At 45.0% G+C, this 27,358-nt stretch overlaps 2 protein-coding genes across 5 annotated transcripts in view; both read right to left on the bottom strand.

The window, feature by feature from the left end:
* Positions 1 to 27,358, bottom strand: part of LOC129811386 (synaptosomal-associated protein 25-B-like) — an 83,457-nt gene that overhangs the window by 31,584 nt on the left and 24,515 nt on the right. For 3 of the 4 annotated variants that reach the window (XR_008752872.1, XR_008752873.1, XM_055862646.1), the window contains exons 2-3: positions 4,207 to 4,344; positions 204 to 245 (exon numbers count right to left, since the gene is read on the bottom strand). Coding sequence is in view for 2 of the 4 variants with exons in the window: in XM_055862646.1 (XP_055718621.1) it covers positions 204 to 245; positions 4,207 to 4,278 (114 nt within the window). In the remaining 2 variants the exon portion in view is untranslated. Of the gene's footprint in view, positions 1 to 203; positions 246 to 4,206; positions 4,345 to 17,163; positions 17,248 to 27,358 lie in introns of those variants that run through there. The other variant, XM_055862648.1, reaches the window with a different exon arrangement.
* LOC129811226 (putative uncharacterized protein DDB_G0282133) lies at positions 4,478 to 16,530 on the bottom strand. Its single transcript, XM_055862385.1, has 6 exons — positions 16,513 to 16,530; positions 7,027 to 8,122; positions 6,964 to 6,980; positions 6,397 to 6,868; positions 6,298 to 6,314; positions 4,478 to 6,193 (listed from the first exon to the last, which is right to left on the bottom strand). The coding sequence occupies exons 1-6, from the start codon at positions 16,528 to 16,530 to the stop codon at positions 4,478 to 4,480; spliced, it is 3,336 nt and encodes a 1,111-aa protein (XP_055718360.1).

Genomic DNA, 27,358 nt, shown 5'->3' with positions numbered 1-27,358 from the left:
GTCCCTCAACTGGGCAGAGTCACGCTCTATGATGTAAATAGATTTTACAGAAAAATGTATGTAATCAAACCCGGACGAAACTCTCCATTCACCTTCAAGGAAATACAGCCGCTTACATTCTATCAGGAAATTAGATCTGTCTCTCAATTTGAATAAGAAAACCGTGTGGTGTGTGTATGTGTGTAATGTTAAGATGACCTTACCTCCTCCACCATGGCCAGCATACGCCGAGTGCTCTCCAGTGACTGTGGAGAGAAAATACCCATATTAGAGAGTTGTCAGATGAATCTCTTCTCTACTACTGTACTGTACCACACACCTGGTGATGAATACACATGATGAATGATGATGAACACACCCGGTGATGAACACACCCGGTGATGAACACACCCGGTGATGAACACACCCGGTGATGAACACACCCGGTGATGAACACACCCGGTGATGAATACACCCGGTAATGAATACACCTGGTGATGAACACACCTGTAACCAGTGCTGGTGTCAACTCTTTTGGAACTCCATTTCAACCCAATTCTAACTCCATTTTCATTCAGTGAATCCATTCCATAAACAAGATAATCATTACATAATACAAAAATTAAATAATAATCGGATCACCTCCTGTATTGACCGGGTTAGTATTTCAGCTCTGTACTCCCGCACTTTGGATTTGAAATGATACAATGACTACGATGTTAAAGTCAGCTTTAATTTGAGGGTATTTTCATCCATATTGGGTGAACCGTTTAGAAATTACAATGCTGGTGTACAGAGTCAAAACAACAACAATTGAGTCACTGTGCCAATATTTGGAGCTCCCGGTCTATAGGAGGATGTACCATTAACATGGATACAGTGAGTTACCAAGTCTTCACATTCCTACTGAATTTATCACCTGTTCTCCTCACTCTTCCCTCCCTCCTTTTCCAACAATCTGCTTTTACATAACAATATTTCCCTCTAAATGTCTCCCTCCCTATCTACCATGCCCCTCCCTCCCTCCCTCCCTCCCTCCCTCCCTCCCTCCCTCCCTCCCTCCCTCCCTCCCTCCACTTCTCTAATCTCTCCCCCTCTCTCGTCTCCCTCTCTCTCCAGAGCCTGGCTGGATTACATTATCTCTTCCCGAATGTTTAATAGGTCCATTTGAACTAGTCTATTATTCTGGCCATCTGAATTAAGGTAGCGCCCCTCTCCTTAGAAAAGGACAGGCCAGAGAGATGTACAGTTAACACTGTCTAAAACCTCACCCACACAAAACACACACAGCAAAACCACAGGGACATAGACACAGTAGGACATATATCCATGATACTTAGTTTATGGCAAATATAATTTATGGCTGACTAACGGTAGTTGAAAAGCAGGGCTCGATGACAGAGGAGAATAGTGAGAGAATAACAGTGACGTGGATAGCAAGACGACTGAGCCAGTGATTATTAATGTGAGATTATTAATGTGAGATTTCTAACGCATTGTCAATCTGTGATCAAATGAACCCAAGGACAGTGGGCTACATGCGACAGTTGTGAAGTAAGGGTGAGATATTAGACAATGCCTGTTACCGACCTCGGACGCCACACGTTCACCCTGCGGGGCGACAGACGGGGTAATTATAATAACGCATCATATTACACTTTTCTCAGAGACACATGTAGGTCACGAGGCAGGAGATTTATCTTTGTTGATGTCTGATTATATCATATGTTGTCATCTTTTTGACGACCAACCCAGACCAGACTGACGGCCATTTTGGAAAGACTCCTTCCTGCGCCGTGACAGGTTTTTTCCCCACACTAGCAGGCCCAAATACTCAAGTGCTCTTGACACAAAGTGGGATTTGGCTGAAAAAATTGGTCCATGGCTGGTTGTCTGTTATTATTGACCCCTGGCAGGCAGTCCTATTGCTGGCTCGACCTCAAAGAATCAACAAAGGTCCTATCATAATCTATATAAAGATGAGATCTCTTTCTCTCCATGGAAGCCAAATGGGTATACTGTTAGACAGTGTTCAATTGATACAATTAAATAAATATGGATCAGCCTCAATGAGCTTTATAAAAAAATAGTTATATTGCGATTTACATACACAGATTTGATCTCTTTCTATCCTTGGAAACCAAAACACAGTGCTCGATATAAGGCCAAAGCTGGTTGACATATTGAGTGACCAAGCTGTGTAAACACAGCAGGGTCTGGTTGACTCAGCTTAGCTTAGAGCAATACAGCCTATTTATAGTCAAACAGCACTCAAACATATTTCAAATTCATGACTTGCAAAGCCCCATATAGGCTATGTCTAGTTGATAGAGCTCTGATACGGAACAGATGTCTAGTTGATAGAGCTCTGATGTGGAATAGATGTCTAGTTGATAGAGCTCTGATGTGGAACAGATGTCTAGTTGATAGAGGTCTGATGTGGAATAGATGTCTAGTTGATAGAGCTCTGATGTGGAATAGATGTCTAGTTGATAGAGCTCTGATGTGGAATAGATGTCTAGTTGATAGAGCTCTGATATGGAACAGATGTCTAGTTGATAGAGCTCTGATGTGGAATAGATGTCTAGTTGATAGAGCTCTGATATGGAACAGATGTCTAGTTGATAGAGCTCTGATATGGAACAGATGTCTAGTTGATAGAGCTCTGATATGGAACAGATGTCTAGTTGATAGAGCTCTGATATGGAACAGATGTCTAGTTGATAGAGGTCTGATATGGAATAGATGTCTAGTTGATAGAGCTCTGATATGGAACAGATGTCTAGTTGATAGAGCTCTGATGTGGAACAGATGTCTAGTTGATAGAGGTCTGATATGGAATAGATGTCTAGTTGATAGAGCTCTGATGTGGAATAGATGTCTAGTTGATAGAGCTCTGAATATGGAACAGATGTCTAGTTGATAGAGCTCTGAATGTGGAACAGATGTCTAGTTGATAGAGCTCTGATGTGGAACAGATGTCTAGTTGATAGAGCTCTGATGTGGAATAGATGTCTAGTTGATAGAGCTCTGAATGTGGAACAGATGTCTAGTTGATAGAGGTCTGATATGGAATAGATGTCTAGTTGATAGAGCTCTGATGTGGAACAGATGTCTAGTTGATAGAGCTCTGATGTGGAATAGATGTCTAGTTGATAGAGCTCTGATGTGGAACAGATGTCTAGTTGATAGAGCTCTGATATGGAACAGATGTCTATTTGATAGAGCTCTGATGTGGAACAGATGTCTAGTTGATAGAGCTCTGATGTGGAACAGATGTCTAGTGATAGAGCTCTGATATGGAACAGATGTCTAGTTGATAGAGCTCTGATGTGGAATAGATGTCTAGTTGATAGAGCTCTGATGTGGAATAGATGTCTAGTTGATAGAGCTCTGATGTGGAACAGATGTCTAGTTGATAGAGCTCTGATGTGGAACAGATGTCTAGTTGATAGAGCTCTGATGTGGAATAGATGTCTAGTTGATAGAGCTCTGATGTGGAATAGATGTCTAGTTGATAGAGCTCTGATGTGGAACAGATGTCTAGTTGATAGAGCTCTGATGTGGAACAGATGTCTAGTTGATAGAGCTCTGATGTGGAACAGATGTCTAGTTGATAGAGCTCTGATGTGGAATAGATGTCTAGTTGATAGAGCTCTGATGTGGAATAGATGTCTAGTTGATAGAGCTCTGAATGTGGAACAGATGTCTAGTTGATAGAGCTCTGATGTGGAATAGATGTCTAGTTGATAGAGCTATGATGTGGAACAGATGTCTAGTTGTATGCTTCTGTCTCAGGTGTTCCAAAAAACATATCCGAGTAGAAATGCTGATCTAGGATCAGGTGCCCCCCTGTACGTATAATCATATTCATTTTGATCTAAAATACAATACTGTTCCTAGATCAGCACTCTTCCTCTAAGACGCTGTTCAGATATGAGCCCTGATGTGGATCTCATGTGTGTGAATGAAAGGACGACGGTCTACTATGAGCCGTCACTCACGTGTGAGGTTTGTGTGAGGGGTGTGTGAGGTGTGTGAGATGTTTGTGTGAGGGGTGTATGAGGTGTGTGAGAGGTTGGGGGAGGGGTGTGTGAGGTGTGTGTGTGTGTGTGAGGTTTGTGTGAGGGGTGTGTGAGGTGTGTGAGGTTTGTGTGAGGGGTGTATGAGGTGTGTGAGAGGTTTGTGTGAGGGGTGTGTGAGGTGTGTGTGTGTGTGTGTGTTTACCTCATCGGCTATCTGATCTGCCTTCGCCTGCAGGTTTTCCAGCTCATTGCGCATGTCTGCTTCATCTGCCATGGCTTCTGGGTAGTGAGATGGGCGTAGGCCTCCAAACCACGAGAAGACTGGCTGCTACTACAAAGACTGAGGGGGGAGAGAGAGAGAGAGAACTTTAAGTATCATAAAGTATCACATTAGTGCGTTATGGCGATGAACAGAATATTTGTTATCCCTTTAGAGTCGCTGCTTAGTGGGGATATGAGAGATTCCAAACAAGTCAAGCTGCAAACGGTATGATTTTCAGATATGGTAGAACAGGACAAATCTTTGATAATGAATCTAGTCTACATAGCATTGTGGATGGCTCAGAGTTCTCAGAGTTCTCATTGTTCTCATAGTCCTCAGAGTTCTCATTGTTCTCATAGTTCTCATTGTTCTCATTGTTCTCATAGTTCTCATAGTTCTCATTGTTCTCATAGTTCTCATAGTTCTCAGAGTTCTCAGAGTTCTCAGAGTTCTCATTGTTCTCGGAGTTCTCGGAGTTCTCGGAGTTCTCAGAGTTCTCAGAGTTCTCATAGTTCTCATAGTTCTCATTGTTCTCATTGTTCTCATTGTTCTCATAGTTCTCATTGTTCTCATTGTTCTCAGAGTTCTCATAGTTCTCATTGTTCTCATAGTTCTCATTGTTCTCATAGTTCTCATAGTTCTCATAGTTCTCAGAGTTCTCATAGTTCTCAGAGTTCTCATAGTTCTCAGAGTTCTCATAGTTCTCAGAGTTCTCATTGTTCTCAGAGTTCTCATTGTTCTCAGAGTTCTCAGAGTTCTCATTGTTCTCAGAGTTCTCATTGTTCTCAGAGTTCTCATTGTTCTCAGAGTTCTCAGAGTTCTCATAGTTCTCATAGTTCTCATTGTTCTCATTGTTCTCATTGTTCTCATAGTTCTCATTGTTCTCATTGTTCTCAGAGTTCTCATAGTTCTCATAGTTCTCATTGTTCTCATAGTTCTCATTGTTCTCATAGTTCTCATAGTTCTCATAGTTCTCAGAGTTCTCATAGTTCTCAGAGTTCTCATAGTTCTCAGAGTTCTCATAGTTCTCAGAGTTCTCATTGTTCTCAGAGTTCTCATTGTTCTCAGAGTTCTCAGAGTTCTCATTGTTCTCAGAGTTCTCATTGTTCTCAGAGTTCTCATTGTTCTCAGAGTTCTCATAGTTCTCATTGTTCTCATAGTTCTCATAGTTCTCATAGTTCTCAGAGTTCTCATAGTTCTCAGAGTTCTCATAGTTCTCAGAGTTCTCATAGTTCTCAGAGTTCTCATTGTTCTCAGAGTTCTCATTGTTCTCAGAGTTCTCAGAGTTCTCATTGTTCTCAGAGTTCTCATTGTTCTCAGAGTTCTCAGAGTTCTCATTGTTCTCAGAGTTCTCATAGTTCTCATTGTTCTCATAGTTCTCAGAGTTCTCATAGTTCTCAGAGTTCTCAGAGTTCTCATTGTTCTCAGAGTTCTCATTGTTCTCAGAGTTCTCACTGTTCTCAGAGTTCTCACTGTTCTCAGAGTTCTCAGAGTTCTCATTGTTCTCAGAGTTCTCAGAGTTCTCATTGTTCTCAGAGTTCTCAGAGTTCTCACTGTTCTCATAGTTCTCATTGTTCTCAGAGTTCTCATTGTTCTCAATGTTCTCATAATTCTCAGAGTTCTCAGAGTTCTCAGAGTTCTCATTGTTCTCAATGTTCTCATTGTTCTCATAATTCTCAGAGTTCTCAAAGTTCTCAGAGTTCTCATTGTTCTCATTGTTCTCATAGTTCTCATAGTTCTCATTGTTCTCAGAGTTCTCAGAGTTCTCATTGTTCTCAGAGTTCTCATTGTTCTCAGAGTTCTCATTGTTCTCAGAGTTCTCAGAGTTCTCATTGTTCTCAGAGTTCTCATTGTTCTCAGAGTTCTCATTGTTCTCAGAGTTCTCATAGTTCTCATTGTTCTCATAGTTCTCAGAGTTCTCAGAGTTCTATTTGTTCTCAGAGTTCTCATTGTTCTCAGAGTTCTCAGAGTTCTCAGAGTTCTCAGAGTTCTCATTGTTCTCAGAGTTCTCATTGTTCTCAGAGTTCTCACTGTTCTCAGAGTTCTCACTGTTCTCAGAGTTCTCAGAGTTCTCATTGTTCTCAGAGTTCTCAGAGTTCTCATTGTTCTCAGAGTTCTCAGAGTTCTCACTGTTCTCATTGTTCTCATAGTTCTCATTGTTCTCAGAGTTCTCATTGTTCTCAATGTTCTCATAATTCTCAGAGTTCTCAGAGTTCTCATTGTTCTCAATGTTCTCATTGTTCTCATAATTCTCAGATTTCTCAAAGTTCTCAGAGTTCTCATTGTTCTCATTGTTCTCAGAGTTCTCAGAGTTCTCATTGTTCTCAATGTTCTCAGAGTTCTCATAGTTCTCATAGTTCTCATTGTTCTCAGAGTTCTCAGAGTTCTCATTGTTCTCAGAGTTCTCAGAGTTCTCATTGTTCTCAGAGTTCTCATTGTTCTCAGAGTTCTCAGAGTTCTCATAGTTCTCATTGTTCTCATTGTTCTCAGAGTTCTCAGAGTTCTCATAGTTCTCAGAGTTCTCAGAGTTCTCATAGTTCTCATTGTTCTCAGAGTTCTCAGAGTTCTCATTGTTCTCAGAGTTCTCATTGTTCTCAGAGTTCTATTTGTTCTCAGAGTTCTCATTGTTCTCATTGTTCTCAGAGTTCTCAGAGTTCTCATAGTTCTCATTGTTCTCATAGTTCTCAGAGTTCTCACTGTTCTCAGAGTTCTCACTGTTCTCAGAGTTCTCAGAGTTCTCATTGTTCTCAGAGTTCTCACTGTTCTCAGAGTTCTCGTTGTTCTCGTAGTTCTCATAGTTCTCATAGTTCTCATAGTTCTCATTGTTCTCATTGTTCTCATTGTTCTCAGAGTTCTCAGAGTTCTCATTGTTCTCATTGTTCTCAGAGTTCTCATTGTTCTCAATATTCTCATTGTTCTCATAATTCTCAGAGTTCTCAAAGTTCTCAATATTCTCATAATTCTCATAATTCTCAAAGTTCTCAGAGTTCTCAGAGTTCTCATTGTTCTCAGAGTTCTCAGAGTTCTCATAGTTCTCAGAGTTCTCATTGTTCTCATTGTTCTCAGAGTTCTCAGAGTTCTCATTGTTCTCAGAGTTCTCAGTGTTCTCATTGTTCTCATTGTTCTCATAGTTCTCAGAGTTCTCATAGTTCTCAGAGTTCTCATAGTTCTCATTGTTCTCATAATTCTCATAGTTCTCATAGTTCTCATTGTTCTCATAGTTCTCATTGTTCTCAGAGTTCTCATTGTTCTCAGAGTTCTCAGAGTTCTCATTGTTCTCAGAGTTCTCATTGTTCTCAGAGTTCTCATTGTTCTCAGAGTTCTCATTGTTCTCATTGTTCTCATAATTCTCAGAGTTCTCATAATTCTCAGAGTTCTCACAGTTCTCAGAGTTCTCAGAGTTCTCATTGTTCTCAGAGTTCTCATTGTTCTCAGAGTTCTCATTGTTCTCAGAGTTCTCATTGTTCTCAGAGTTCTCATTGTTCTCAGAGTTCTCATAATTCTCATTGTTCTCATAATTCTCAGAGTTCTCATAATTCTCAGAGTTCTCAGAGTTCTCATTGTTCTCATTGTTCTCATTGTTCTCATAGTTCTCATAGTTCTCATAGTTCTCATAGTTCTCATTGTTCTCAGAGTTCTCAGAGTTCTCATTGTTCTCAGAGTTCACAGAGTTCTCATTGTTCTCATTGTTCTCAGAGTTCTCAGAGTTCTCATTGTTCTCAGAGTTCACAGAGTTCTCATTGTTCTCAGAGTTCTCAGAGTTCTCATTGTTCTCAGAGTTCTCAGAGTTCTCATTGTTCTCATTGTTCTCAGAGTTCTCAGAGTTCTCATTGTTCTCATTGTTCTCATTGTTCTCCTAGTTTTGAGTCAAACGAGTTTGCAACCACCTTCACTGAAGCATTGTCTAGATTAGACAGACATACAGACACAGCAGACAAAATCCCTCAAGGTTAGAGTCCTTCCCCATCTCCTTCTGAACATCTTGAAGAACAATCTGGCCTTAATGGCCATGTACTCTCAAAAAACTGACCACCCCTCCGAGCCTGGTTCTTCTCTAGGTTTCTTCCTAGGTTCCTGCCTTTCTAGGGAGTTTTTTCTAGCCACCGTGCTTCTACGTCTGCATTGTTTGCTGTTTGGGGTTTTAGGCTGGGTTTCTGTACAGCACTTTGTGACATCGGCTGATGTAAAAAGGGCTTTATAAATACAGTTGAAGTCGGAAGTTTACATACACCTTAGCCAAATACATTTAAACTCAGTTTCACAATTCCTGACAATTCATCCTAAGAAAATTCCCTGTCTTAGGTCAGTTAGAATCACCTCTTTATTTTAAGAACATGAAATGTCAGAATAATAGTGGAGAGAATGATTTATTTCAGCTTTAATTTCTTTCATCACATTCCCAGTGGGTCAGAAGTTACATACACTCAATTAATATTTGGTAGCATTGCCTTTAAATTGTTTAACTTGGGTCAAACATTTCGGGTAGCCTTCCACAAGCTTCACACAATAAGTTGGGCGAATTTTGGCCCATTCCTCCTGACAGAGCTGGTGTAACTGAGTCAGGTTTGTAGGCCTCCTTGCTCGCACACACTTTTTCAGATCTGCCCACACATTTTCTATAGGATTGAGGTCAGGGCTTTGTGATGGCCACTCCAATACCTTGACTTTATTGTCTTTAAGCCATTTTGCCACAACTTTGGAAGTATGCTTGGGGTCATTGTCCATTTGGAAGACCCATTTGCGACCAAGCATTACCTTCCCGACTGATGCCTTGAGATGTTGCTTCAATATATCCACATAATTTTCCTCACTCATGATGCCATCTATTTTGTGAAGTGCACCAGTCCCTCCTGCAGCACAGCACCCCCACAACATGATGCTGTCACACCCTGACCTTAGAGAGCCTTTTTATGTCTCTATTTTGGTTTGGTCAGGGTGTGATTTGGGGTGGGCATTCTATGTTTTTGTATTTCTATGTTTTGGCCGGGTGTGGTTCTCAATCAGGGACAGCTGTCTATCGTTGTCTCTGATTGGGAACCATACTTACCCTTTTCCCTCCTTTCTTTGTGGGAAGTTAACTTTGTTTGTGGCACTATAGTCCTTAAGCTTCACGATTGTTTTTGTATAGTTTATTGTTTTTGTCTGCGTCATCCTAATAATAAAAGGAATATGTATGCTCACCACGCTGCGCTTTGGTCTACTTCATTTGACGGCCGTGACAGATGCTGCCACCCCAGTGCTTCACGGTTGGGATGGTGTTCTTCGGCTTGCAAGCGTCCCCCTTTTCCCTCCAAACATAACGATGGTCATTATGGCCAGTTATATTTTTGTTTCATCAGACCAGAGGACACTTTTCCAAAAAGTACGATCTTTGTCCCCATGTGCAGTTGCAAACCGTAGTTTAGCCTTTTTATGGCGGATTTGGAGCAGTGGCTTCTTCCTTGCTGAGCGGCCTTTCAGGTTATGTTGATATAGGGCTTGTTTTACTGTGACTATAGATACGTTTGTACCTGTTTCCTCCAGCATCTTCACAAGGTCCTTTGCTGTTGTTCTGGGATTGATTTGCACTTCTCGCACAAAATACGTTCATCTCCAGGAGACAGAACGCGTCTCCTTCCTGAGCGGTATGACGGCTGCGTGGTTCCATGGTGTTTATACTTGCGTACTATTGATTGTGCAGATGGAGTTTGGAAATTGCTCCCAAGGACGAACCAGACTTGTGGAGGTCTACAATTTTTTTCTGAGTTCTTTGCTTATTTCTTTTGAAATAATGATGTCAAGCAAAGAGGCACTGAGTTTGAAGGTAGGCATTGAAAAACATCCACAGGTACACCTCCAATTGACTAAAATTATGTCAATTAGCCTGTCAGAAGCTTCTAAAGCCATGCCATAATTTTCTGGAATTTTCCAAGCTGTTTAAAGGCACAGTCAACTTAGTGTATGTAAACTTCTGACCCACTGGAATTGTGATACAGTGAAATATAAGTGAAATAAGGGAGAGAGGAAGGGAGGGAGATGGGTAGGGAGGGAGAGGGGTAGGGAGGGAGGGAGAGAGGAAGGGAGGGAGAGGTAGGGAGGGAAAGGGGTAATGAGGGATAGGTAGAGAAAAGGAGAGAGAGAGACTAAACTGAAAGGAGTTGGCAGATTGGTTTTGTGACACACATTTCTTTAAGTTCACTTCAATCTGTTATTTATCCCATTAGCATAACATGTACATTAAAACAATAGTGCACTCTCAATCATTCCAAGTCAGTTGTCATAATGTCATGCATTTTAGAAAGCCTCTCTCAAAGGTTTTCATCTAAACACGACAAGAGATGCTTTGTTGTCGGGACAGATGGGAAACCATATTGTGTGATTGCTGTCAAATACACAATGGCGGAATACAGTAAGAACCAGCTTGAGCTTGATGTCAACGATAACGTCTCTATTTCTGTACACTGGGAGTCAGTCGGCAAGACGTGGAAACTCATGTTCTTTATGTACAAATCAACAAATTAAAAAGTTATTTTCACGTGAGGGGAAGGCTCAGGTCCCACTGCGCACAGACGTCAATTCAACGTCTATTCCACATTGGTTCAACGTAAGGTTGATTGAACCAGTGTGTGTACATTGGTGTAATCCTATGTTTTAATGTCAGATAAGGTTTTCCCACTCCCTCTCTCTTTCTCTCCCATTCACTCCCTCTCTTTTTCTCTCCCATTCACCCCCTCTTTCCACTCCCTCTCTCTTTCTCTCCCATTCACTCCCTCTTTCCACTCCCTCTCTCTTTCTCTCCCATTCACTCCCTCTTTCCACTCCCTCTCTTTTTCTCTCCCATTCACTCCCTCTCTCTTTCTCTCCCATTCACTCCCTCTTTCCACTCCCTCTCTCTTTCTCTCCCATTCACTCCCTCTTTCCACTCCCTCTCTTTCTCTCCCATTCACTCCCTTTTCCCACTCCCTCTCTCTTTCTCTCCCATTCACTCCCTCTTCCCACTCCCTCTCTCTCCCATTCACTCCCTCTTCCCACTCCCTCTCTCTTTCTCTCCCATTCACTCCCTCTTCCCACTCCCTCTCTCTCCAGAGTCGTCAGTAGGTCTTTAATAATTGAGTATCGGCTCTGAAACGAACAGCAGCCCACAGTACAGGATAGTCAGACTCTTAAAAGCTTCCCTCCTCTCTCTCTTCTGTTGTTGTATTTTCCTCGCGCTCCCTTTCTCTCTTTCTCTCTCTTGTATTTCTTTTCATTTCACTGTGAGGGATATTGTCTTCTCCTCATTGTTTGTTTTCAGCAGTCTGATTTTCCCTCCTGCTCCTTCCTCCTGTCATCAGTAATTTGTCTCCAGTTGATCACCCCTCCCTCTATTACATTTATCCAGTCTATCACCTCCTCCTCCTTGCTTCTTTCATGTCTGCGACTCTCACATTCACCCCCTTCCCAGGCCAAAGGTTGTTATCACAGCTGGATAGAGACAGCTGATAGGCCTCTAGGTGTTGAATAGTGTCCAGCATTACTATATAACAACATCATAATTGCCTCTTTCAAGTCGATAGTCTGAAATGGACTGGATTCACTACCAAAGGAGGCTGCATACTGTAGCAACACACAACAGATCACAGGTTGTTGGTGAACAGTCTATCAGTTTGTCTCCGGTGATCCCAGGCTGTTGGTGAAGTCTATCAGTTTGTCTCCGGTGATCCCAGGCTGTTGGTGAAGAGTCTATCAGACAAACGTTCCCCTTCCAGTTCCCTTTCAGGACTGACTGACTACTAAACAGAGATCAAATCAAATTGTTATCATGCCATACATTTTTAAACATTTCAGTCAGATCACAACCGATTAGCCTCAGAAACAGTAAGTACTGCAGCGAGTGAACAGACCATGTGGCCGCTTTCTGTTATCAACTAAAAGGATCTGCCTTTTGTGGCATTTAGCGTTGACCTTTAGCATGGAGTACAGTACACAGACAGACAGACAGACAGACAGACAGACAGACAGACAGACCTGGTAAGGTCTAAACTTGCTCCATGCAGGGAAAACTTCAAAAACAGAACTTCTCTGGTGCAGCAGTCATGTGTTTTAGTACAAGGTCTTTCTCAATTCAGAATCGATAGAGGCTCAGTCTCAATTAATGTTTCCTCGATCCTCTCTCCTCAACCTCCTCATCCTCCCAGAGAGGAGGGACCTTGGACCTTCTCCTCCTATACTGTTTAGGAGAAGATTGTGGAAAGATGAATTGAGATTGAGTGGTTCTAGGCTACTAGGGCTCTATCGGTTGCTAAGTTCCGCCTCCCCATCTCCCTCCACATGACACGCTGCTGTCGCTTCGTTTGATTGACGACATCCGTAAGGCCTCAGCCAGAACTGAGCCGAGGGAGGGATTAAAAACACCAGGGTAAAGAGGATTTACGCACCACCTCTCTCTCTCTCTCTCTCTCTGTTATTTCACGCTAATCGCAAATACTATCTGCAAGAGCCTTTCCAATAAAACACATTTAGGTGACAGACTGTAGCGAAGAAAAGTGTAGTGGCGGCAGCATGAGGGAGGGAGGGGCAGTGGCGGCCCATCGAGGCAGGATGAGGGAGGGAGGGGCAGTGGCGGCCCATCGAGGCAGGATGAGGGAGGGAGGGGCAGTGGCGGCCCATTGAGGGAGGGGATTAGGCTTGTCATCTTCTGACATGATTAACACAGTACCATTCTCCCCATAAACCAGGGATCCAGCTGGTAGCTATTTTAAGCAACAACAACATTGACAAAAATCCTGTTTAAACCCAGGAATGGAAAATTCCATTCCTAATTCCATAAACCATTTACAGCAGCGATGAGTTACGATTTCTACAATGTACGTTTTCTTGAGCTCGTCTGGTAGGCTCATGTCACTGGGCAGCTCTTGGCTGTGCTTCCCTTTGTAGTTTGTAATGGTTTGTAAGCCCTGCCAGATCCGACGAGCATCAAAGCCGGTGTAGTACGATTCGATCTTAGTCCTGTATTGATGTTTTGGCTGTTTGATGGTTCGTCGGAGGGCATAGCAGGATTTCTTATAAGCTTGTTAGAGTCCCGCTCTTTCAAAGCGGCAGCTCTAGCCTTTAGCTCAGTGCGGATGTTGCCTGTAATCCATGGCTTCTGGTTGAGGTATCTACGTACGGTCACTGTGGGGACGACGTCATCGATGCACTTATTGATGAAGCCAATGTCTGATGTGGTGTACTCCTCAATGCCCCCGGAACATATTCCAGTCTGTGCTAGCAAAACAGTCCTGTAGCTTAGCATCTGCTTCATCTGACCACTTTTTCATTGACTGAGTCACTGGTACTTCCTGCTTTAATTTTTGCTTGTAAGCAGGAATCAGGAGGATAGAATTATGGTCAGATTTGCCAAATGGAGGGCGGGGGAGAGCTTTGTATACATCTCTGTGTGTGGAGTAAATGTGGTCCAGAGTTTTTTTCCCCCTCTGGTTGCACATTTAACATGCTGATAGAAATTTGGAAAGACTGATTAAAGTTTTTAAAGTCCCCAGCCACTAGGAGCGCCGCCTCTGGGTGAGTGTTTTCCTGTTTGTTAACGGCGGAATACAGCTCATTGAGTGCGGTCTTAGTGCCAGCCTAAGTCTGTGGTGGTATGTAGACAGCTACGGAAAATACAGATGAAAAACTCTCTAGGTAGATATAAGATGTAGACCGCACTGAGATACTCTGACTCAGGTGAGCAAAACCTCAAGACTTCCTTTGATATCGTGCACCAGCTGCTGTTGACAAAAATACATAGTCCGCCGCCCCTTGTCTTTTTTATTTTTTATTTTACCTTTATTTAACCAGGTAGGCTAGTTGAGAACAAGTTCTCATTTGCAACTGCGACCTGGCCAAGATAAAGCATAGCTGTAACGGCATTCCTCCTCCTCTTCATCAGAAGAGGAGGAGTAGTGATCGAACCAAGGCGCAGCGTAGTGAAATGACATGATTTATTGAACACGACGGAAAAACAAACTAAACTTGCATAAACAAACAAAACAAATAAACGATGCAGACAGACCTGAACGACGAACTTACATATAACGTGAAGAACGCAATGAACAGGAACAGACTACATAAAACGAACAAACCGCAAACAGTCCCGTATGGTGCAAACATATACACAGACACAGGAGACAACCACCCACAACGAACACTGTGAAAACGCCTACCTAAATATGACTCTTAATTAGAGGAACGCCAAACACCTGCCTCTAATTAAGAGCCATACCAGGCAACCCAATAAACCAACACAGAAACAGAAAACATAGAATGCCCATCCAAACTCACGTCCTGACCAACTAACACATATAACAAACTAACAGAAATAGGTCAGGAACGTGACATAACCCCCCCCATAAGGTGCGAACTCTGGGCGCACCAGCACAAAGTCTAGGGGGGGGTCTGGGTGGGCATCTGACCACGGTGGTGGCTCAGGCTCTGGACGAGGTCCCCACCCCACCATAGTCAATCCCAGTTTACGTTTACCCCTTCTCATGACCACCCTCTTATTTCCCCCACCTAATTTAAGGGGCAACACCAAGATAAAGTACAGCTCCGGGACAAGGTAGCTCAGGATAAAGAGGTAGCTTAGGATAAAGAGGTAGCTTAGGATAGAGGGGCAACTCCGGACTGAAGGGCAGCTCCGGACAGAGAGACAGCTCTGGACTGAGGGGCAGTTCTGGATTACTAGCCGCTTCTGGCTGAGGGGCAGCTCATGGCTGACTGACGGCTCTGGACGCTCATGGCAGGCTGACGGCTCTGGACGCTCATGGCAGGCTGACGGCTCTGGACGCTCATGGCTCTGACGGCTCTGGCTGCTCATGGCTCGCTGACGGCTCTGGCTGCTCATGGCTCGCTGACGGCTCTGGCTGCTCATGGCTCGCTGGCGGCTCTGGCAGATCCTGTCTGGCTGGCGGCTCTGGCAGATCCTGTCTGGTTGGCGGCTCTGGCAGATCCTGTCTGGTTGGCGGCTCTGGCAGATCCTGTCTGGTTGGCGGCTCTGGCAGATCCTGTCTGGTTGGCGGCTCTGGCGGATCCTGTCTGACGGACGGCTCTAGCGGCTCCTGTCTGGCGGGCGGCTCTAGCGGCTCCTGTCTGGCGGACGGCTCTGTAGGCTCATGGCAGACGGGCGGCTTTGCAGGCTCATGGCAGACGGGCGGCTTTGCAGGCTCATTGCAGACGGATGGCTCAGACGGCGCTGGGGAGACGGATGGCTCAGATGGCGCTGGGGAGACGGATGGCTAAGATGGCGCTGGGGAGACGGATGGCTCTGGCCGGATAAGGCTCACTGTAGACCTGGTGCGTGGTGCCGGAACTGGAGGCACCGGGCTAAGGACACGCACCTTCATGCTAGTGCGGGGAGCAGGGACAGGGCACACTGGACTCTCAAAGCGTACTCTATACCTGGTGCGTGGTACCGGCACTGGTGGCACCGGGCTGAGGGCAAGCACATCAGGATTAGTACGGGGAGAAGAAACATTGTGTACAGGGCTCTGGAGACGCACAGGTGGCTTAGTGCGTGGTGCCGGAACTGGAGGCACCGAACTGGATACACGCACTACAGGGAGAGTGCGTGGAGGAGGAACAGGGCTCTGGAAACGCACTGGTAGCCTAGTGCGTAGTGTAGGCACTGTAGGTACTAGGCTGGGGCGAGGAGGTGGCGCCGGAAATACCGGACCGTGCAGGCGTACTGGCTCTCTTGAGCATTGAGCCTGCCCAACCTTACCTGGTTGAATGCTCCCGGTCGCCCGACCAGTGCGGGGAGGTGGAATAACCCGCACCGGGCTATGTAGGCGAACCGGGGAAACCATGCGTAAGGCAGGTGCCATGTATGCCGGCCCGAGGAGACGCACTGGAGACCAGACGCGTTGAGCCGTCCTCATGACACCTGGCTCAATGCCCAATCTAGACCTACCAGTGCGGGGAGGTGGAATAACCCGCACCGGGCTATGCACACGTACAGGAGACACCCTGCGCTCTACTGCATAACATGGTGTCTGCCCGTACTCCCGCTCTCCACGGTTAGCCTGAGAAGTGGGCGCAGGTCTCCTACTTGCCCTTGGCCCACTACCTCTTAGCCCCCCCAAGAAATTTTTGGGGGGGCTAGACGCGTCCCCTCATAACGCCGGTTCCTCTCTCTCTTCTCCTCCGCTCTCCGAACTGCCTCCAGCTGTTCCCATGGACGGTGATTCACTTTAGCCCATGGTCCTTCTCCGTTAAATACCTGCTCCCAACTTCACAAGTACTGTATACTCTCCCGTTGCTCGACATTACGTTGCTTGGTTCTGGATTGGTGGGTGGTTCTGTAACGGTTCTCTTTCGATGAGTGAGTTGACCAAGGCGCAGCGTAGTGAAATGACATGATTTATTGAACAGGACGGAAAAACAAACTAAACTTGCATAAACAAACAAAACAAATAAACGATGCAGACAGACCTGAACGACGAACTTACATATAACGTGAAGAACGCAATGAACAGGAACAGACTACATAAAACGAACAAACCGCAAACAGTCCCGTATGGTGCAAACATATACACAGACACAGGAGACAACCACCCACAACGAACACTGTGAAAACGCCTACCTAAATATGACTCTTAATTAGAGGAACGCCAAACACCTGCCTCTAATTAAGAGCCATACCAGGCAACCCAATAAACCAACACAGAAACAGAAAACATAGAATGCCCATCCAAACTCACGTCCTGACCAACTAACACATATAACAAACTAACAGAAATAGGTCAGGAACGTGACAATAGCAGTGTGAACAGACAACAACACAGAGTTACACATGGAGTAAACAATAAACAAGTCAATAACATGGTAGAAAAAGAGAATCTATATACAATGTGTGCAAAAGGCATGAGGAGGTAGGCAATAAATCTAAATAAGTCTTACCAGACGCCGCTGTTCTGTCCTGCCGATACAGCGTATAACCAGCCAGCTGTATGTTGATAATGTCGTCGTTCAGCCACGACTCCGTGAAGCATAAGATGTTACAGTTTTGAATGTCCTGTTGGTAGTGTAATCTTCTGCATAGGTAATTTATTATTATTTTCCAAAGATTGCATGTATGCTAGCAGAATGGAAGGCAGTGTAAGTTAATTAGATCTCCTACGAATTCTCAGAAGGCCCCTTTTTCTCCGGCTCCTCTTCACGCAAATGACGGGGATCTGGGCCTGTTCCTGGGAAAGCAGTATATCATTCATGTTGGACTCATTAAAGGACAAAAAAGGATTCTGCACGTCCGTGGTGAGTAATCGCAGTTCTGATGTCCGGAAGTTATTTTCGGTCATAAGAGAGGGCATATGTAATCATGTGATGAAGAGAGGCTAGGAGAAATGATAATAATGCTTTTAATTAACTTCTGGTGCTCAACACTGATCTCTATTAGAAACAGCTCAACGCTGAGCTCCTTTAGAAACAATGAGATGCTGTCCTAGTGTCAAACAGAGACTGGTAACAATGAGATGCTGTCCTAGTGTCAAACAGAGACTGGTAACAATGAGATGCTGTCCTAGTGTCAAACAGCAGACTGGTAACAATTAGATGCTGTCCTAGTGTCAAACAGAGACTGGTAACAATGAGATGCTGTCCTAGTGTCAAACAGAGACTGGTAACAATGAGATGCTGTCCTAGTGTCAAACAGAGACTGGTAACAATGAGATGCTGTCCTAGTGTCAAACAGAGACTGGTAACAATGAGATGCTGTCCTAGTGTCAAATAGAGACTGGTAACAATGAGATGCTGTCCTAGTGTCAAACAGAGACTGGTAACAATGAGATGCTGTCCTAGTGTCAAATAGAGACTGGTAACAATGAGATGCTGTCCTAGTGTCAAACAGAGACTGGTAACAATGAGATGCTGTCCTAGTGTCAAATAGAGACTGGTAACAATGAGATGCTGTCCTAGTGTCAAACAGAGACTGGTAACAATGAGATGCTGTCCTAGTGTCAAATAGAGACTGGTAACAATGAGATGCTGTCCTAGTGTCACACAGAGACTGGTAACACACTGTCAGCTGCCAGTGATAAACCGTCTCTGTTCACTGCAATCAATCAGACTCCATGTTCAGCTCAGATAAACAACATTTCCCCAGGAAATAGAAGACGTGTCAGAGCTGAGCCCATCACACCACAGTCCGTGTGGTTCTGAGAGAAACCAGGTCACGAGACTGCTGTAAGCTCAGGAAACAATGAAGAGCTGGGGATAAACCACATCTAAGAAGAGATGTACAGTAGATATGAAGATCTTGTGTCTGTCTGCTTTCTTCTCCGTCTTATTCATGTATCTCTGACACAGCGGTTTCATTTTGAAACTAGAAAGTTCCATTGTGTTAATCATTCAAAGCCTATATAACCTACAGTACATGCAACCAACCGCACAATGATATGCTAACCTGTTTCTCATGCAGCTGACTGCCAGTAGCCTAGAATAAAGAAACAGCCTTTAGCGTGTACGTTGCTCATGTTTCATTATGAGCCACGGAGCAGCCCAGTGCCCAGACGTTGCTCATGTTTCATTATGAGCCACGGAGCAGCCCAGTGCCCAGACGTTGCTCATGTTTCATTATGAGCCACGGAGCAGCCCAGTGCCCAGACGTTGCTCGTGTTTCATTATGAGCCACGGAGCCGCCCAGTGCCCAGACGTTGCTCGTGTTTCATTATGAGCCACGGAGCAGCCCAGTGCCCAGACGATGCTCGTGTTTCATTATGAGCCACGGAGCAGCCCAGTGCCCAGACGTTGCTCGTGTTTCATTATGAGCCACGGAGCAGCCCAGTGCCCAGACGTTGCTCGTGTTTCATTATGAGCCACGGAGCAGCCCAGTGCCCAGGCGTTGCTCGTGTTTCATTATGAGCCACGGAGCAGCCCAGTGCCCAGACGTTGCTCGTGTTTCATTATGAGCCACGGAGCAGCCCAGTGCCCAGACGTTGCTCATGTTTCATTATGAGTCACGGAGCAGCCCAGTGCCCAGACGTTGCTCGTGTTTCATTATGAGTCACGGAGCAGCCCAGTGCCCAGACGATGCTCATGTTTCATTATGAGCACGGAGCAGCCCAGTGCCCAGACGTTGCTCGTGTTTCATTATGAGCCACGGAGCAGCCCAGTGCCCAGACGTTGCTCGTGTTTCATTATGAGCCACGGAGCAGCCCAGTGCCCAGACGTTGCTCGTGTTTCATTATGAGCCACGGAGCAGCCCAGTGCCCAGGCGTTGCTCATGTTTCATTATGAGTCACGGAGCAGCCCAGTGCCAAGACGTTGCTCGTGTTTCATTATGAGTCACGGAGCAGCCCAGTGCCCAGACGTTGCTCATGTTTCATTATGAGTCACGGAGCAGCCCAGTGCCCAGACGTTGCTCGTGTTTCATTATGAGTCACGGAGCAGCCCAGTGCCCAGACGATGCTCATGTTTCATTATGAGTCACGGAGCAGCCCAGTGCCCAGACGATGCTCATGTTTCATTATGAGTCACGGAGCAGCCCAGTGCCCAGACGTTGTCCTCTACCCCAGTTTTCAGGAGACTGAGGTTACACAGGCTCCATATTTGATAATTAAACACGACCACATTAAATAACTGTGTCAAGGACAAGGAGAGGGGGAGGGAGGAGTGGGAGAGGGTGGGGGGGTGGGGGAGGGGGCTGCCGCCATTTTAACATGTCACATCTGTCTCCTTCACATCAAAGAGAAGACATGCTCCATTATTCACAGGTTGTTACCAGGGCAACATTGTTAATGCAGGATCTCTATGTGTGTGTGTGTGTGTGTGTGTGTGTGTGTGTGTGTGTGTGTGTGTGTGTGTGTGTTTGTGTGTGTGTGTGTGTCTGAGGCTGCATACACAGATAAACATATGATGTTTACATAACAAGGTTACTACAGACTAGCTATCTGTAAATGACCTCTGTAAAAGATATACTTACAGTTAAAGTCGGAAGTTTACATACACGTAGGTTGCAGTCATTAAAACTTGTTTTCAACCACTCCACAAATTTCTTGTTAAACAAACTATAGTTTTGGCAAGTCAGTTAGGACATCTACTTTGTGCATGACACAAGTAATTTTTCAAACAATTGTTTACAGACAGATTATTTCACTTATAATTCATTGTATCACAATACCAGTGGGTCAGAAGTTTACATACACTAAGTTGACTGTGCCTTTAAACAGCTTGGAAAATGCCATGGCTTTAGAAGCTTCTGATAGGCTAATTGACATCATTTGAGTCAATTGGAGGTGTACATGTGGATGTATTTCAAGGCCTACCTTCAAACTCAGTGCCTCTTTGCTTGGTATCAGGGGAAAATCAAAAGAGATCAGCCAAGACCTCAGAAAAAAAAATGTAGACCTCCACAGGTCTTGTTGATCCTTGGGAGCAATTTCCAAATCCCTGAAAGTACCACGTTCATCTGTACAAACAATAGTACGCAAGTATAAACACCATGGGACCACGCAGCCGTCATACCGCTCAGGAAGGAGACGCGTTCTGTCTCCTAGAGATGAACGTACTTTGGTGCGAAAAGTGCAGATCAATCCCAGAACAACAGCAAAGGACCATGTGAAGATACTGGAGGAAACAGGTACAAAAGTATCTATATCCACAGTAAAACGAGTCCTATATCGACATAACCTGAAAGGCCGCTCAGCAAGGAAGAAGCCACTGCTCCAAACCGCCATAATAAAGCCAAACTACGGTTTGCAACTGCACATGGGGACAAAGATCGTACTTTTTGGAGAAATGACCTCTGGTCTGATGAAACAAAAATGGCCATAATGGCCATAATGACAATCGTTATGTTTGGAGGAAAAAGGGGGAGGCTTGCAAGCCGAAGAACACCATCCCAACCGTGAAAGACGGGGGTGGCAGCATCATGTTGTGGGGGTGCTTTGCTGCAGCAGAGACTGGTGCACTTCACAAAATAGAATGGCATCATGAGGAAGGAAAATTATGTGGATATATTGAAGCAACATCTCAAGACATCAGTCAGGAAGTTAAAGCTTGGTCGCAAATGGGTCTTCCAAATGAACGATGACCCCAAGCATACTTCCAAACTTGTGGCAAAATAGCTTAAGGACAGCAAAGTCAATGTATTGGAGTGGCCATCACAAAGCAATTACCTCAATCCCACATTAAAGTTGTGGGCAGAACTGAAAAAGTGTGTGCAAGCAAGGATCCTACAAACCTGACTCAGTTACACCCGCTCTGTCAGGAGGAATGGGCCAATATTCACCCAACTTATTGTGTGAAGCTTGTGGAAGGCCACCCAAAATATGTCACCCAAGGTAAACAATTTAAAGGCAATGCTACCAAATACTAATTGAGTGTATGTAAATTTCTGACCCACTGGGAATGTGATGAAAGAAATAAAAGCTGAAATAAATAATTCTCTCTTCTATTATTCTGACATTTCACATTCTTAAAATAAAGTGGTGATCCTAACTGACCTAAGACAGCGACTTTTTATTAGGATTAAATGTCAGGAATTGTGAAAAACTGAGTTTAAATGTATTTGGCTAAGGTGTATGTAAACTTCCGACATCAACTGTATATAATCCTCATCAATCAGACGCTCTCCTCTCCACTGCAACTCATCCCATGGTTGCTGGCCGAGCCTACCTGACAATGTGTTTAAAGGGGCATTCTGCAGTTCGAATAATAACAAAGTGGACACCCCACCACTGTTCTGGTAAACAGAGGAGGGATAGAGCTGGAGAAATGTAACCAATCTCAAATTCATAGACAGAGCCATGATATCAACATTGAAGTTCTAACCATGTTATGAGGCTTTAAAGCTTATATTTTGGGTTCTGAGGGGGTGTGACAGCTGAACTAAGCTCATGAGGCATCTATAACTTATATTCTTTAACAATCGAAATAAACAGAGTGGACAAAACTTTCGGAACACCTGCTCTTTCCATGACAGACCGACCAGGTGAATCCAGGTGAAAGCTATGATCCCTTATTGATGTCACCTGTTAAATGTTTTGTACGCTCAGTGTATATTATTATTATTATTTTTTTTTAATTGATGCAGTAATCACAGATTGTCCCTTTTTAAATACGAAACCAATAACAAAACTCCAGAGATAACATTATACGAGAATGTTATTCTTACTCGTAACGTGACCTGGTGAAAGACGATAATGCCGAAAATAAACTCCCTTTTAGTTTGGCATTAAGCACTTTGTATTTAGACCCAGTGGATCGCTGTGGTGTTCTATAATCTGGTAGTCGCAGAGGAACGGTTTAGGCCTGGTGATTGTCTATGGGTGGAACTGAAGGGATTTTCCTGTTTCCTACAGCGTTACAGTCTATAGATATGCTGCTCCGGGGTCAGGGCCATCTGCTCCCTACCCACACACACACACACACCCAGAGGATCTTTCCTCCAGCACATAGCATGCCTTCCGGATTAACTCCACCAAAGCCCTGATCCTATGAAGTCAGGGAGAGTCCCGAATGGTCTGCACCGGAGCAATGGAGACAAGGAACACACACACACACACACACACACACACACACACACACACACACACACACACACACACACACACACACACACACACACACACACACACACACACACACACACACACACACACACACACACACACACACACACACGTACTGTACTGTAGCTCATAGTCATAACTCATCACCAACTCAGGACCCTGGGACTGAACACTTCCCCTTGCAACTGAATCCTGGACTTTCTGACGGGCCGACCCCAGATGGTGAGGATAGGCAACATCACCTCCGCCACACTGACCCTCAACACAGGGGAACCCTCAAGGGTGTGTGCTTTGTCCCCTCCTGTACTCCCTGTTCAACCACGACTCTGGCAACGCACGACTCCAACACGACCATCAAGTTTGCTGACGACACGACAGTGGTATGCCTGATCACCGACGACGATGAGAGAGCCTATAGCAGTGGTCACCAACCGGTCGATTGCGATTTTTTTTAATTTTTAATTTTATTTCACCTTTATTTAACCAGGTAGGCTAGTTGAGAACAAGTTCTCATCTGCAACTGCGACATGGCCAAGATAAAGCATAGCAGTGTGAACAGACAACAACACATAGTTACACATGGAGTAAACAATAAACAAGTCAATAACATGGTAGAAAAAAAAGAGAATCTATATACAATGTGTGCAAAAGGCATGAGGAGGTAGGCAATAAATCGAATAATTACAATTTAGCAGATTAACACTGGAGTGATAAATCATCAGATGATCATGTGCAAGTAGAGATACTAGTGTGCAAAAGAGCAGAAAAGTAAATAAATAAAAGCAGTATGGGGGGTGAGGTAGGTAAATTGGGTGGGCTATATACCGATGGACTATGTACAGCTGCAGCGATCGGTAGTGGAAGAATGTGCGAAGTACAGATAGAAATATTGGGGTGCAAAGGAGCAAAATAAATAAATACAGTACGGGGAGAGGTAGTTGTTTATGTAAAGGATGTGAAATGGCTAGCTAGGTAGCGGTGGTGCGCGCTAGCAGCCTTTCAGTCGGTAACGTCACTTGCTCTGAGACTTGAAGTAGTGGTTCCCCTTGCTCCGCGGCTTTTGTGGAGCGATGGGTAACGATGCTTCGTGGGTAACTGTTGTTGATGTGTGCAGAGGGTCCCTGGTTCGCGCCCGGGTATGGGCGAGGGGACGGACGTAAAGTTAAACTGTTACATTGATGCTGTTGACCCGGATCACTGGTTGCTGCGGAAAAGGAGGAGGTCGAAAGGGGGGTGAATGTAACCGATGTGAAATGGCTAGCTAGGTAGCGGTAATGCGCACTAGCAGCCTTTCAGTCGGTGACGTCACTTGCTCTGAGACTTGAAGTAGTGGTTCCCCTTGCTCTGCAAGGGCCGCGGCCTTTGTGGAGCGATGGGTAACGATGCTTCGTGAGCGACCGTTGTTGATGTGTGCAGAGGATCCCTGGTTTGCGCCCGGGTCGGGGCGAGGGGACGCCGTAAAGTTATACTGTTACATTTGGGCTAAATTATAGATGGGCTATGTACAGGTGCAGTAATCTGTCAGCTGCTCTGACAGCTGGTGCTTAAAGCTAGTGAGGGAGAAAATGTTTCCAGTTTCAGAGATTTTTTGTAGTTCGTTCCAGTCATTGGCAGCAGAGAACTGGAAGGAGAGGCGTCCAAAGGAAGAATTGGTTTTGGGGGTGACCAGTGAGATAAACCTGCTGGAGCGCGTGCTACAGGTGGGTGCTGCTATGGTGACCAGTGAGCTGAGATAAGTGGGGACTTTACCTAGAAGGGTCTTGGAGATGACCTGGAGCCAGTGGGTTTGGCGACGAGTATGAAGCGAGTGCCAGCCAACGAGAGCGTACAGGTCGCAGTGGTGGGTAGTATATGGGGCTTTGGTGACAAAACGGATGGCACTGTGATAGACTGCATTCAATTTATTGAGTAGATTGTTGGAGGCTATTTTGTAAATTACAACGCCGAAGTCGAGGATCGGTAGGATGGTCAGTTTTACAAGGGTATGTTTGGCAGTATGAGTGAAGGATGCATTGTTGCGAAATAGGAAGCCAATTCTAGATATAACTTTGGATTGGAGATGTTTGATGTGAGTCTGGAAGGAGAGTTTACAGTCTAACCAGAACCCTAGGTATTTGTAGTTGTCCACATATTCTAAGTCAGAACCGTCCAGAGTAGTGATGTTGGACGGGCGGGCAGGTGCAGGCAGCGATCGGTTGAAGAGCATGCATTTAGTTTTACTTGTATTTAAGAGCAATTGGAGGCCACGGAAGGAGAGTTGTATGGCATTGAAGCTCGTCTGGAGGGTTGTTAACACAGTGTCCGAAGGGCCAGAAGTATACAGAATGGTGTCGTATGCGTAGAGGTGGATCAGAGACTCACCAGCAGCAAGAGTGACATCATTGATGTATACAGAGAAGAGAGTCGGTCCAAGAATTGAACCCTGTGGCACTCCCATAGAGAATGCCAGAGGCCCGGACAACAGGCCCTCCGATTTGACACACTGAACTCTATCAGAGAAGTAGTTGGTGAACCAGGCGAGGCAATCATTTGAGAAACCAAGGCTATTGAGTCTGCCGATGAGGATGTGGCCAGGTCAATGAATACGGCTGCACAGTATTGTTTCTTATCGATGGCGGTTAAGATATCGTTTAGGACCATGAGCGTGGCTGAGATCCACCCATGACCAGCTCTGAAACAAGATTGCATAGCGGAGAAGGTATGGTGGGATTCGAAATGGTCGGTAATCTGTTTGTTGACTTGGCTTTCGAAGACCTTAGAAAGGCAGGGTAGGATAGATATAGGTCTGTAGCAGTTTGGGTCAAGAGTGTCACCCCCTTTGAAGAGGGGGATGACCGCAGCTGCTTTCCAATCTTAGGGAATCTCAGACGACACGAAAGAGAGGTTGAACAGGCTAGTAATAGGGGTTGCAACAATTTCGGCAGATCATTTTATAAAGAAAGGGTCCAGATTGTCTAGCCCGGCTGATTTGTAGGGGTCCAGATTTTGCAGCTCTTTCAGAACATCAGCTGACTGGATTTGGGAGAAGGAGAAATGGGGAAGGCTTGGGCGAGTTGCTGTGGTGGGTGCAGTGCTGTTGCCCTGGATAGGGGTAGCCAGGTGGAAAGCATGGCCAGCCTTCGAAAAATGCATAGTTGAAATTCTCAATTATAGTGGATTTAGCGGTGGTGACAGTTTCCTATCCTCAGTGCAGTGGGCAGCTGGGAAGAGGTGTTCTTATTCTCCATGGACTTTACAGTGTCACGGAACTTTTTTGAGTTTGTGTTGCAGGAAGCAAATTTCTGCTTGAGAAAGCTAGCCTTGGCTTTTCTAACTGCCTGTGTATATTGGTTTTTCGCTTCCCTGAAAAGTTGCATATCACGGGGGCTGTTCGATGCTAATGCAGAACGCCATAGGATGTTTTGTGTTGGTTAAGGGTAGTCAGGTCTGGAGAGAACCAAGGGCTATATCTGTTCCTGGTTCTAAATTTCTTGAATGGGGCATGCTTATTTAAAATGGTGAGAAAGGCATTTTTTTTTAAATAACCAGGCATCATCTACTGATGGGATGAGATCACCCTCTGCCTCCAGAGATGAGATCAATATCCTTCCAGGATACCCCGGCCAGGTCGATTAGAAAGGCCTGCTCGCTGAAGTGTTTCAGGGAGCGTTTGACAGTGATGAATGGAGGTTGTTTGACCGCTGACCCATTACGGATGCAAGCAATGAGGCAGTGATTGCTGAGATCTTGGTTGAAAACAGCAGAGGTGTATTTAGAGGGCAAGTTGGTTAGGATGATATCTATGAGGGTGCCCGTGTTTACGGCTTTGGGGTGGTACATGGTAGGTTCATTGATACTTTGTGTGAGATTGAGGGCATCAAGCTTAGATTGTAGGATGGCTGGGGTGTTAAGCATGTTTCAGTTTAGGTCGCCTAGCAGCACGAGTTCTGAAGATAGATGGGGGGCAATCAGTTCACATATGGTGTCCAGAGCACAGCTGGGGGCAGAGGGTGGTCTATAGCAGGCGGCAACGGTGAGAGACTTGTTTTTAGAGAGGTGGATTTTTAAAAGTAGAAGTTCAAATTGCTTGGGTACAGACCTGGATAGTAGGACAGAACTCTGCAGACTATCTTTGCAGTAGATTGCAACACCGCCCCTTTGGTCGTTCTATCATGTCTGAAAATGTTGTAGTTAGGGATGAACATTTCAGAATTTTTGGTGGTCTTCCTAAGCCAGGATTCAGACACGGCTAGAACATCCGGGTTGGCAGAGTGTGCAAAAGCAGTCAATAAAACATACTTAGGGAGGAGGCTTCTAATGTTAACATGCATTAAACCAAGGCTATTACGGTTACAGAAGTCATCAAAAGAGAGCGCCTGGGGAATAGGAGTGGAGCTAGGCACTGCAGGACCTGGATTCACCTCTACATCACCAGAGCAACAGAGGAGGAGTAGGATAAGGTTACGGCTAAAAGCTATGAGAATTGGTCGTCTAGAACGTCCGGAACAGAGAGTAAAAGGAGGTTTCTGGGGGCGATAAAATAGCTTCAAGATATAATGTACAGACAAAGGTATGGTAGGATGTGAATACGGTGGAGGTAAACCTAG

This window comes from Salvelinus fontinalis, chromosome 15, assembly GCF_029448725.1.
Source record: "Salvelinus fontinalis isolate EN_2023a chromosome 15, ASM2944872v1, whole genome shotgun sequence".
NCBI classification, from domain to species: Eukaryota; Metazoa; Chordata; class Actinopteri; order Salmoniformes; family Salmonidae; genus Salvelinus; species Salvelinus fontinalis.
The sequence above is the reverse complement of the archived record's forward strand: the minus strand, read 5'-3'. Positions and strand labels throughout refer to the sequence as shown.